The sequence below is a fragment of the Tursiops truncatus genome, chromosome 4, assembly GCF_011762595.2.
Source record: "Tursiops truncatus isolate mTurTru1 chromosome 4, mTurTru1.mat.Y, whole genome shotgun sequence".
NCBI lineage: Eukaryota > Metazoa > Chordata > Mammalia > Artiodactyla > Delphinidae > Tursiops > Tursiops truncatus.
In genome coordinates this window covers 141282581-141295123 of record NC_047037.1, presented here as the reverse complement: position 1 = coordinate 141295123, position 12543 = coordinate 141282581, and the positions used below count along the sequence as shown (strand labels likewise).

Genomic DNA, 12543 nt, shown 5'->3' with positions numbered 1-12543 from the left:
CAAGTAAAAACTTTCCAGTTTTTCTCCTGGAAAACCAATGACGACCTGAAGAAACTTAGAAAAGATTCTTGAAAATGTAACCGGGCCCGAACGTGCCAGGGCGGTGCGGCCCTCATTTTAAGGATGCGCGGGGCTCACCGCGGACCCCAAGCGCCACCAGCAAGCACGCCAACATCTGAACGTTGTTCTCAAAATGGAAAAGCAGCTGCGGTGACACGGACTCTAGAAAATCAAACGTCCATGAAGCATGTTTCTGTTTTTAATTTTTTTGCTTTGATAGATCAGTTGCTTCACAAAAATCCCTTTCAAAGACAACAATCCGAGAAAACAATTGTTACAGTATTCACATTTAAAGATTGTCAGTTCATAGACCAAACAACGGAAACGGGAGGACGGCGGAGTTATTCCTGTCCCTAACTGCCAGAGGTGGACCGTTCTCACCTTCCGGGGATGTCTGAGCTTGTCTAAAAGAAAAAGTGCTCCAACACTTTGTCGCCCAGGTAAGAGTCGGGTCACGGGCAGGTTATGCAGAGATGACTCCCGGGACCCTTGGGGCTGAGGTTCCAGCATCAGGGCTCTGTGGTCTGTGAGCGAGCTGGGGCCGGGGCCCATCTCACTTTGCATGCTGGATAAATGCTTACACTGTCTTATTTCTGGAATCAAGACACGGAAAGCTCCGTTAGTGCAGCAGCTGGAGCGTGGCCAGGGCACGGACCAGCCATCCGCTACCGGCTCGCAAGCTGAGCCGCAGGTAACATACCACGCTTAACCTGGGTCTCAAACCACCGTCAAAAGCATCCTTCACAGGGAAAGAATTTAACAAAAGCAAAGTCAAGGTCGAATTTGTTCATTTAAAATGAAAGCTCAACGGGTCGTGCTCTCACAGATGCTCTCAAAAATCCGAGGGCTGGAAAACGGGTATTTATTAGGGACCAAGTGACCACCAATACGCCGGGCAGCGGTTAACAGTCTGCCTGTCGGGTTGTTTCAAATCCCCTTGGTTACTCAGGGGAAGGGCTTAAAGGAACCTCAGGCTGTGTCCAGAGCGCCCTCTCTCGAGTGGGCTTCATCCTTGTCCTCTGACTGTGGCGAGCAGCACGCAGACTTCGGCTGGAGGGAGTGTGGCCGAGACCCCGGGCACCGACGGCTGGACCCCCACGCGGCCCCGTGTGAGCACTGCCGTGGCCTGTGCAGCACGCATCCCGGGACAGGATTTCTGCTGCAGGGAAACGGGGACCTGGAGCGACCACCTGCCCCTGTCACTGATCTGAGCCCAAGGGCAGAGGGATGGGGGGGCGCGCGGGGGGTGGGGGGGGAGGCGAAGGGAGGGAGGTGGGAGGGAGGGGCTGGCCGGTTTCCACAGGGCCTCGTCTTAAATTCTAACTTCGTTGGACTTCAAATGATCTTTTAAACTGGTGTAGACTTGACTTAAAATATTTGAAATTGTTTACAAATGAGGGACGCAATAGCTGCTTTATAATGTTATTTTCTCCCCCAAAAGAGTCGAGAATCAAGTTTTTCTTTTAAACCTCCTGAAATATTTTAAAAGAAATTCCTGTGTGTTTCTTGCTTCCTTCTGAGTTACCTAGGAAGTGCTCTCCTATGAGTAACTTTAATTATTAATAATTTCGGGGGGGAAAGTCAGTTCCAGAAAACAACGTGCACCAGCTCAGAATACCCCCATGTAGCCTTGGTCCACAACCAGTTACTGTCACTGCTTCTCAGGAGCTGACGACCTTCCCGACCGTAAGACTGTCCTTGGGAAGTGCGCTGAGCTTGACGGTAACACGAAGATTTCCTCCGTGAAACCAGGGCCTCTGCTTCCTCTCTGAGGAAAAGCCCCACTTGAAAGCAAACCAACAGAAACAAATCAAAACCCAAGGACACAAACCCAGTCTGCTCTGCGGTTCGTCTGGTCACCAGGAACCGAAGTCCCAACACTACTCCAGATCTGATGTGATCGAGTCAGAGGGAAGGACCACGTGCAGGAGAGAACACAGACCCAGGACCAGCGTGAGACGCGGCGGCAGGAGGGCCACCGTCACCCCGTCCTCCAGGCCCCACTCGTTCCCGTCCCGCAGGGGATGTTTGTTAATCGTGGAACAAAGCCGAGGGCTTGCTCTTTACCCCGGCTCTGAGCCAGCGGGATAGAGGACACTTCATATTAGTTTATCATAAACATTCTACACGTAACATATGGCTGACTAAAAAATTCTAAAACAACACCCAGCTAACATGGTACACTAACCATTTAACTGTGGTCAAATTTAAATTAGACTGAAATATGTCAGTAAGAGCTTTGAACTGACCACTGGCTACCAGTTCTTGGCTACCTAAGCTCTTCCTAGCAAGTACCTTTAGACGTTTGTTTAAGATAAGTGTGGGATGCAATCTGAGCACGTACGGACAGACTAAAATTTGAAGATATCAAACCTTCATTAAATAGGTGTTTCTTTTATAGGAGTAAATGTAAATTGCTACCCTGGGATAGCAGAGAGCCATGGAATGCTAGCTAACTTTGGGCAGGTTCGTCAAATTTGGTCAATTCAGAACATTCCAAATTGAGACAGTAAGCAGGTACTGTTTCTCCTCTAGAAATTTTATCCTCGATATAGTCATAATCCAATTCATAACGAATTTATAAAAATAGCTTTTTATCCAATAATTCCAGCAAGGTAAAAATAGGAGTTTCTTTTCACATACAGCAAATGACACAGGCTCACGGAACACGAGCGAACGGAACCGCGTTGAACTCGCCATACATTCGCCGCCAGGTCGCACGCGGTTTGTTGCTGTGTGCTGTCATCCGCCTCACACCGGCACTTTTCAGGGCCAGAAGCTGCTTCCTAGTCCGCGGGCTCCGTCAATAAAGCAGCCCACTGAGGCCTGCCTTCGCCACAGAGCTAAATCACAACTGCGTGACCTTCTAGAGAATGCAGCACTATTCCTTAATCTAGTCGGGGTTCAGGGGGCGGGGGAGGGGGTCTGTCATTCATCATACTTTTAGCGTTAAACCTTGAAAGAATTTCCTTAAAAACACGCACACGCACGCACACACACGCACACACACACCTTGAAAGAAGTCGCTGCACCAGCAAAGACGCCCTGGAAGCTTACTAGGAAATACAAAAGTGCACTCTTCTATGCCTACATATAAAACATATTAGAAATAAAACTGTGTAAAATGTTTGCTGTGCCAACTATAAAAGGCGGGGCGGGCAGCCCTACTGCAGGGAGTCGCTGTTCTCCAGCACCAGCCCGCCCAGGTGGCCGGGCGCCAGCGCCGCCCCGCCGTCCCCCGTGCTGTCCACCGAGTCGTCCTCGCTCTGCTCGGCCATCATCACCTGCTGTACCGCCAGCGTGGCCCCGTCCGACGACAGGGACTGCAGGCTGTCCACGTTCATGCCCACGGGCGCGGTGATGGTCACGACGGCTCCTGCGGCACAAGGCGGCTGTCACCACACCATCGGCGCTCGGATGCCAACTGTTACCCCTCGACCTGTGGGGCCGGGCTGCCTGACCTCCCGCGAAGCCCCCTGCCCATACCTGGGACCATCCGCAGGGAGTTAAGGACCCGTGTCTCTAGGATGGGCCCCAGACCCTGCGCGGCTAAGCTCTCAGTCTACAGAGGGTCCGAGGGTCAGGACGGTAAAGGGCACAGATGCCCGGGGTGCAGAGCGAGCGCCACACAGAGGACAAGAGACCCAGGACACGGGGGAGAGGCCTCGAGACAACAAAGCAGGGAGACGGGGCGGGAGGACTGGGTCAGAGGAAGGCAGGCCGGTCTGAGACGGAGACCGAGAACCTGCGACACGCGTTCCTGCTCCCCCAGCCAACAGCGGAGGGGGGAGAGCACCAAGGGCCCGCGAGCGGGACGCCGATGAGACACGCTGGGCCGAGGACTGCGCTGCGCTAGGGAACCCCACATGGTGGGTCACACGTGCCCGTCCATAAAAATCTGCACAGCACCAGCGAGTGAAGAAAGCAAGAAGGTGTCATCTGGGGTTTACATAATTCATGTAGCGTTACGCTTAGGAAACTTCTAAAAATGATTCATTCATGCATTCATTCTTGTCTGTGCACAGACCACGGCATCAGACACGCACTGGGAGCCTCCACGGGAAACTGGTACTAAGGGTTGTCTCTGGAGAAGATAAGAAGCCAGGGTGGAGGAAAGAGTACTTCTCACTGGATATCCTTGCCTGAAGTTCTTCCCCAGTGGATAGGTATTGCCTTTTCCAGGAGCGGGGCAAGGGAGGGGGAGAGAGAGAGGAAAAAAACCTTTCTAACTAATCCTTGAATTAAAAAGGAAAACAAAAATGGAAAATACAAATGATCTAAGTATGAAGGTAAAGCCACTGCCTATCAAAACCCAAATAAAGAAGCCAAGGCTTTACAGGCCCATCCCGTGAGGGGCCCCTTCCGAGCCCAGGGCCAGCCCGGCTCTGGGACACCCTGAGCATCGGCAGAGGACAGATGAGTGCATGTGCGCAGGAAACAACCGAGGCCAGGAAGAGAATCAGCCCCAAAGATCACAGAGCACAGTGTCCAGAGCTGGCAGAGCTGGACTGGACACACCCTGGAGCACAGGCCCTGGGCCGGGCACTGACAGGTCTTGCCTCTGTCGAGGGGGAAAAGCAGGCCAGGACCCAGCACTGCCGGGACCACCAGGCAAGAACCAATTGCAAAAGCAAAGCCCAAGAGGATCAGAGAGTGCCCAGTAACCTGACCGCTAGAACATAGCTCAGGGAGACCCGGAGCGACACTCGGAAACACCCATCCCCCGATAAGGTCACACCCACAATGTCTGGCCTCTAGTCAAAGATTACCAGGCACGCAAACAGGCAGGAAAACAGCCCATAATGAGAATTCAGTCAACAGAAACAAGCCCAGAGCTGACAGATGTTACAAGTAGCAGAGGAGGTCATCAAAACAGTCATTGGAGACTGTGTGCTGTTTGTTCAAAACTTCAGTAGACCGTGAAAGATACGAAAGCTCCCACGGAGCTTCTAGACAACGTCCAACATGAAAGACACAGGGATGGGATTAGCGCAAGGTCAAACATCGCGGAACACAAGACTGGGGAAGCTTAAGAATAGAAACAGAGAAACTATCCAGGACGAAACAGAGAAGAAGAATCCAAAATCCTGGAGAAAGCAGCAGTAACTGTGTGAGTTGTAACGCCCTATCATAGGGGCAACTGGAGCCCCTGGGGGAGGGGAGCTCAGAAAATATATTTGAAGAAATAATGGCCCCAAACTTTCCCAACTGAATAACAGTAAACTGCTGAGCGGAAAACGTAAGAGGAGAACGAGAAGGTAAGAATGCGATAATAACACAACTTATTACATTTAAAAATACACACACACAACCATCTTAAGTGTGAGGAACTCACACACACAGAAGATGCTCGTCAACTAAACACAGAAGCAGCAGCCCGTGATGAGGGGACGCGGGTCAAAGGGAAGAAGAACAGCTGGATGAGGGCCGCAGGGACAGAAAGGGTGAAGCGCCAGGCGGTGAGCGCACGACACGTCCACTCGCTGCACCGAAGCAGGAGGGACAGAAAGAGGCGGGAGGGACCTCGGGGGACTGGCCTGGGACCCGGCTCTCCCGGGCACACCTGCACCCCTAACAAGCACCGGGACCAGCGCTCTCTCGTGGTCAGATGCAGAACGACCACTGCCTGCCCTTGGTTCACAGCCTCACACCCCCCCCAGCCCCCAGGACAGCGGCCGCCCACCGGCTGCTGCGAGGGCACAGGCCCGGGCCCGGTCCCCACCTTCGGACACGGTCAGCTCGCTGGCGGCTGGCTGTGCGGCTCCTGAGGCGATGGAATCGGGCCAAAACCTCTGGACGGGTCTGTTCTGAGCAGTTTTCTTCTTTGTTTTTGGAGTTTCTGAGCAACTAGAATCCAACATCGGCTGCAGGATTCGTCTTCTCGCATTGATGAACCTGCGAGCAGGAAACAGGTCAAAACGGCCTTTCCGAGGTCGCCCAAGGCAGTCACAGGCCCGCCTGACGAGCCACACGAGCAGGAACACGTATTCCCTGTTAGAAGCAGCACTCGGTGACGACACGCATATTATCTAAATGTCCAGAGAACAGGGCTGCTTTTAAAGTGATTCATCTGAATACAGACCAGCTCTTCCATGGGGCCTTTCCTCCACTGTAACCGACGTCTCCCTGTCGGTGAAACTGCTATTCATAATGACACTGATGATACTGTCAACGTTGTGAATGCGGCATGATTTTCTCTGAGGAAGAGGAAGGTCAAAGCAGCAAAACTACACGCCCTGCAGTCGTGACGCCCGAGGCCTTGCAGGCTGTGCGTCTCCTATCTGAGGGTCCCACCCGGCCAAGCCCTGAGTGTGGACAGATGTCTGGCTCTGAGGTTGCCTAACTTCAAAGTCCTAAGATTCAAAAACATCTACAGTTGCACTAGGACATATTCTAAAAATACAAATGACCGGGCTGGCGCCTCAGAGCTTCGTTCAGCGTCGATCTCTGGTCCCTGCAGCTGAGCGTGAGCTGGACTCCCCGGAAGCTCACCGCCGACCCCAGCGCCACCTGGGAAGGGGCACCCGCTGCTACCTTTCAATCTGTCTCTTTATCCATCTTTGTCAAAGCTGCTACGAGGCAGAGGCCTAAGCTAACGATGAGTGTTGTCCAATCTCGCTCCAAGATATAATATTTGCAAATATAAAAGGAAAGAAAGTCAGAAGAGGTAAAAATAGCTTCAAATATTAACTAAAAGACTTTAGAAAGTTTAGAATTTATAAAAGTCATGTTTTAAACGGTGATGAATTTCAAAATTAAAAGTTGAGGTCAAACCTTCTAGATAAGACAATTCTCTTAAGACAGCAGAGGAGCAACTTAGGGAAGGGCAGGGAGCCCACGAATGAGGAACAAATAGCGAGGAGAAGGCTGATTGGCGATAAACACACCAGAACATCCAGAGACGCACCTCTGCGTCTCTCATCCCTCAATCCATCCATCACTAAACCAGACACAGTCTCTACGTGGGACCGCAGGAAAATAACGGAGAACATGCTAAGACATTACAAAACTCACAGCCACACAGTACTCGAAACTTTTGAACTCCTGTTAACACTCTATCTAAAAGGTCTAACAGGAGCTGATTCAAAGGGTATGGTCTATTACGGCTAGCTAAGTAAAAAGTACTGGCCCAAGTGCAAGATACTGGAAATACCTGATGCAACGCCAAAGCACACCTCCTGCATACACAACTGCCCAAAACGGAAGAATTTATCATTTATGTTGGAACTCACCTGACCTTCAAGTTTAAATTTTAACAGTTAAAATGAAAAGATAACAATGTTTACAAGTGGTAGAATCTGTATTTCCTTTTCTTTTACGCGAGCCAATTTCATTAACCTGAAATCAATTCCTACATCTGAATAAGAAGTAAATAAAAATGAGGCAAATGACTGCAAGCAGAACGCAAGTGCACACCCAGACCTCAACGCCGCTCAGTGATGTGAGCGCCTCTTGTGTGAGGGGAAACCGTCACGGTCAGGGTCCAAGTGTCCACACTGCCATGTGACACGAGAAGCAGAACAGGGTGTTTCATAAAGAAACGCTTCCCTCTCAGGACCCTGAGGCCTCCTGTGGGGCAGGACCACCGCGCGGCCGGCCGGCCATGGGACTCCCTCCCCCAGTCACTGCTGAACAAGTGACACGGGTTTCAAAAGGTGTGAGGGGTGCGGAGGGGCCACCGGGGTGAGGGGAACTCACCTCGGCCGTCCACCGCCCAGAGGAGCTCGTCCACAGAAACATGGTGTTTGTGAGTGGAGGCTGGGGTGAGGGGCGCTGGCTAATGCCCTGGAGAAACCCATTTCTAATCGAGGGAGGGGGATGTCAGCCAAAGGCCCTTAGTGGGGTACTGAGCATTGAAAATTTAAGGTGAAAGTGTGTGATTTACGCTTACCTGGCTGCCACCGATTCCAGACTCTGATAACACAGGAATGCTAGTTAAAAGAACTCATGTACTTCAACCAAAATCTACTACCTATTGGCGTGAGGCCTGCAGGCACTCCGCTGTGCGGACGGCACCCTTTCGGAAAGCAGGGGCAGCTTACCAGTTGTTCACCTGGAGTAGCGTCAAATTTGTCTGAGCAGCAATCTGTTTTTTCTCATCTTCTGTCGGGTAGGGATGCTGAAAATAAAAAGAAGGGTCACCGTGAGCTCCAGCTCTTAAAAAGGAACTCAAGATCATCCTGGTGAAACAGAGGCACACAAACAATCGTTAGTAAAAACCGGCGTCAAGGGTGCTCGCAGCTAAAACCTAGCTTCAGTCTCATCATGTTTCCCAGAAATGCCTAAAGCAAATGAAGCCTTTCTCCCAGCAGCCCCAGAACACAGGTGTTGCAGCAGCTAGTGAAAGCCCAGGCAGAGGTGTGACGCAGACAGGAGTCCGCACACTCAAAGGCCACGGCGAGGGGAAGGGCGCGGGGCACGCAGAGGGGCTCCTGGGCTGCACCAGCTGCTGCCCTAAGCACCCGACCCAATCTATGGCTTTGCATCAATGTTACAGGTGTAATTCAAGGACCATAAACCGCAACCATTTAAAGCAGATAAATGGCTGAGTTCCGACCCACAGCAAGACAGAGCGCGCAGGTCACCCCTGTACATCCTACGGAGATTCACTGATTCCTCACGGACACAGAGCTGCCGCCACCGTGATGTTACGATGAGGAAACTGAGCAGGGCAGTGCACACCCTCCCCGCATCCTGGGCCGGCTGAACAAGAGGAGGCAGGAAGCGGATGGGGCTGCTCCAGGCCGCCACACTCAGGCGACACGTTTCCGTCACGGGAAGCGCCAGCACGAGCTGACACGGATGCACGGGTGTCACCTACGGCGTCACTAGACTCGCGTGTGCGGCTGGCAGAGAACCGAACTGAGGGCTGGGGACGGGGTGTCTGCTATTTACTCTTCATTTCACGTATGACCGAAATATTTCACTCAGAAAAAGCCAGAAGTATAATAAATACAGACACACCTAGGAAATACTGCAGGTTCAGTTCCAGACCACCTCAGTAAAGAGAATATTGCGATAAAGCGAGTCACGAATTTTTGTGTTTCCAAAAATGTTATATAAAAGTTATGTTTAGGCTCTACTGTAGTCCATGAAGTGTGCAGTAACATTACATCTAATAGAACAATGTACATACCTTATTTTAAAATACTTTATTGCTAAAAAATGCTAACCATATCTGAGCCTTCTTGCAAAAGTCACATCACAGATGACTGAGCACAGATCATCATATCAAATATAATAATAATGGAAGAGTTTGAAATATTGAGAGAATTACCAAAATGTGACACAGAGATATGACGTAAGCAAACGCTGCTGGAAACAATGGCACCGATAGATGTGACCACGCAGGGCTGCCACAACCTTCAGTTTGTGAAAAACGAACATCTGAGAAGCGCAATAAAGTGCAGTACGCTTGTACCAAAATTCACAGACGAACCAGAGGAAAACACTTTCTATCAGCAGTAACAAACAACTTCTCCAAGGTCGGTTACCATCTGCCTGTAGAAACCAGTACGACATTCACTCTAAAACGTGCACGCACTGAAGGCCCTTATTTTGCACCGAGCAGGACCCCAGGGAGTGACTGGCACCGACAAAGTAAGGAGGTGGGGGTCTCTTTTGCTTTTTAAGCGAACATTCCGTGTGTCCGGAAGGGCACTATGCCTTCTGGGATATATAACCGCATTTATCTCAACAGCAGTGGTCCCACTCCTCACACTAACCCACAGTGACTCACTTTCATTCTATAGGTGAGCATCTGGCCCCAAGGGAGAGTTTATGGAAACAGAAATATTGTTCTTGTCCTTTAAAAAGCTCGTAAAATAGGGGCTTCCCTGGTGGCGCAGTGGTTGAGAGTCCGCCTGCCGATGCAGGGGACACAGGTTCATGCCCCGGTCCGGGAAGATCCCGCATGCTGCGGAGCAGCTGGGCCCGTGAGCCATGGCTGCTGAGCCTGCGCGTCCGGAGCCTGTGCTCCGCAACGGGAGAGGCCACAACAGTGAGAGGTCTGCGTACTGAAAAAAAAAAAGGCTCGTAAAATAAAAAGGGGGCAGGAAGCAAGTACACAAACCAGAAAACAAAACAAAACAAAACAAAACAAAAACCCACCAAAACAGTAGTGAGTGCTGCCTAGAGTGTCAGGAAAACTACAAGGAAAGGACAGTATTTCAGAGAAATGAGGTCAGGAAGAAGACACAGGAAATGCTTCATAGGAAAAAAAGAGGCATTTTAATTGAACCTCTGAGCAGGGTCTATTTTAGAAATGATTAAAACATTAAAGGAAACTTAACAGGAAAATAGCCAATTCCACCACTTACTTGTGTTGTAGTCCAATCACTACATTACAGACACATTTATCAGTTGTAATACTCACAATGTATTTAGAAACACGTACGTTCTACTTTTCCACTTACGCCCACGCACCTACAGCTCCCTAGTGCTTTTGGCCCTCGCTTGTCGCGCTAACGCGCTGCACAGCCTCCCTGACGCGCGCACCAGCCCATCTCCCATTATGGCAGCAAACAGCACTGTAACATTCTGTCCCTAAACGTCTCCACTGCGCGGGACCCTCGCTAGGACCAGCTTAGTCCTAGTCCTCGCTAGGACTAGGCGGGGTCGCACTGCCGATGACGACCGCGTTCTCCCGCGGCACGTGAGCCGCCCCCTCCGGGCCGGGGCACAGCCCGCAGAACCCAGCTCCGGGCAGAGGAAGGGGTCTCAGCAGCGACCAGGGCCAAACCCCAGGGGGACTGGAGGCAACAGCCGGGTGAGGATGGAGGCGGGCGCCCAGGCACGGACGCGGCCGCAGCCCGGGCGGCGGGCGCCCCCAGGGGCAAAGGGGCGCTGCGGAGACCCGAGGGCACCACGGCGCACGGGGTGGAGGCGGGGAGGCCGGGGCAGTGAGGACGCGGCCGCAGTGGGTGACGGCAGCGCTGACGCCCAGGCGCAGGTCCGGGCCGACCAGCTCAGCCCTCAGGAGCGGCCGGGCCGGGGCTGCGGATGGACAGGTCCGCGGAAAGGGGTTTCTCCCTCCCGGCCCTCCAGACCCTCTGGACCTCCGCATCCGCCCGCACGCCGCCTGGGCCCCTCCCTCTGCCCGCACAGGCCGTACCCCAGCGGTGCGCCCACCTTCCCACCTCCATCCTACCGCGCCCCCCGGGGCCAGCCCGGTCCTTCCCAACACAGCAGCAGCGAGAAGGCTGTCACTCCTGGAAGCTACTCGCGGTCACACCCTCCCCCGAGGTCGGGGGCGTGGGGACTGGGTTCAGGCGGGGAACCAGCCAGCCTTCCCCAGAAATCGGTGGGCAAGCGTGCACCCTGAGACAGGACGGCTTCAGGGGGACGTGCCGAGGTCCAGGTGAGGAAAGGGGGCGCGCAGCCTAAGGCACACCAAGCTCCCCTTCACGGTCACGGCCACGTGCCGCCCCTCCGTCCACAAGCTCGACTCCTCATCTCCCTCCCAAATCCCACGTATCAAACATCGCTACTTTCCAAGGTTTTGCCCCAGAGCACCTCTCCTCTGCCCACTTCCCTCATCAACCTCACCTCCCCGCAGGCACCCTCCACGGGCAGTTTCTCTCACGGGCGCGTACCGTTAACAGCGGCTGAACTTACTCCCTGTCACCAGCTTTTGGGTAACCCTCCCTTCTGTCCTGTGCTCGACCCATCATGGACAGTCAACAGAACACCGATTCTTAAACCCAGGCCTACCAGCCCACATAAGTCCATTTTTTCTAGAAAATAAGCCAGAAAGAAAGCATCACGGAGGTCTGGCTAGTTGCAGAGCACGTGTGTCCTCACCCCGATGTGCTGGAAGAGCCAGGACCTCATCACATTGGTGGCGTGCTTCGGCAGGACCCCCCTCTTGTTCTTAGATGAACCGTCATCTTGATGCAAGATGCTGAGATCCTGGTTTAACTGTAACTGAAGCTTTTAAACAATTGAAAAATAACGTTAGAAAGCATAGAAAATGATGACATACCCAAGTAGCTTATGAGTGCAGGTGTAGAGAATAACCAAGGATCTTACAGCTACGTCTTATTTACAGGAAAGGCATAAACACTGGGACCCCGTAGGGCTGATTTTCCGAGGATGTGGCCCCTCGCGTTGTAACCCTTTACACTCGCGTCTCAGCCGCGCAGGGGACCCCTGTCTGGCGATGCAGGTGGGACGGGCACCGAGAAGCCCCGAGTGTCCCACCCTGCACGCAGCCGAGCCCCGCCCTCGCACACACTTGTCCTCAGCTTGTCTCCTCTGGCGACAGATGAGACAACAGCCCATTTCCTGGCCTGGAGCAGGATTCAAGCAACCGACAAGGATGGACAGGGAAGCTGGAAGGGCCACTAACTAGAGGAGCCCAGCCAGGAGAGAAAGAAACACACAAAGTGCGGACAGAGCGACCACAGAGCAGAGGGGCCAAGGCGATGACCTCTGCCCAGACGGCTCCACGGCCACTCAAGACACTGCCCCCCTCACCCTGAG

At 52.7% G+C, this 12543-nt stretch overlaps 1 protein-coding gene across 3 annotated transcripts in view; it reads right to left on the bottom strand.

The window, feature by feature from the left end:
* Positions 1-241: 241 nt before the first annotated feature.
* The window catches only part of PKNOX1 (PBX/knotted 1 homeobox 1), a 50218-nt gene continuing 37916 nt past the window's right edge, over positions 242-12543 (bottom strand). For all 3 annotated transcript variants that reach the window (XM_019922874.3, XM_019922873.3, XM_033856149.2), the window contains 4 exons: positions 11863-11991; positions 8103-8179; positions 5783-5955; positions 242-3436 (listed from right to left, as the gene is read on the bottom strand). In XM_019922874.3, coding sequence (XP_019778433.1) covers positions 3225-3436; positions 5783-5955; positions 8103-8179; positions 11863-11991 — 591 coding nt within the window. In that variant the 3' untranslated portion in view covers positions 242-3224. The remainder of the gene's footprint in view (positions 3437-5782; positions 5956-8102; positions 8180-11862; positions 11992-12543) is intronic.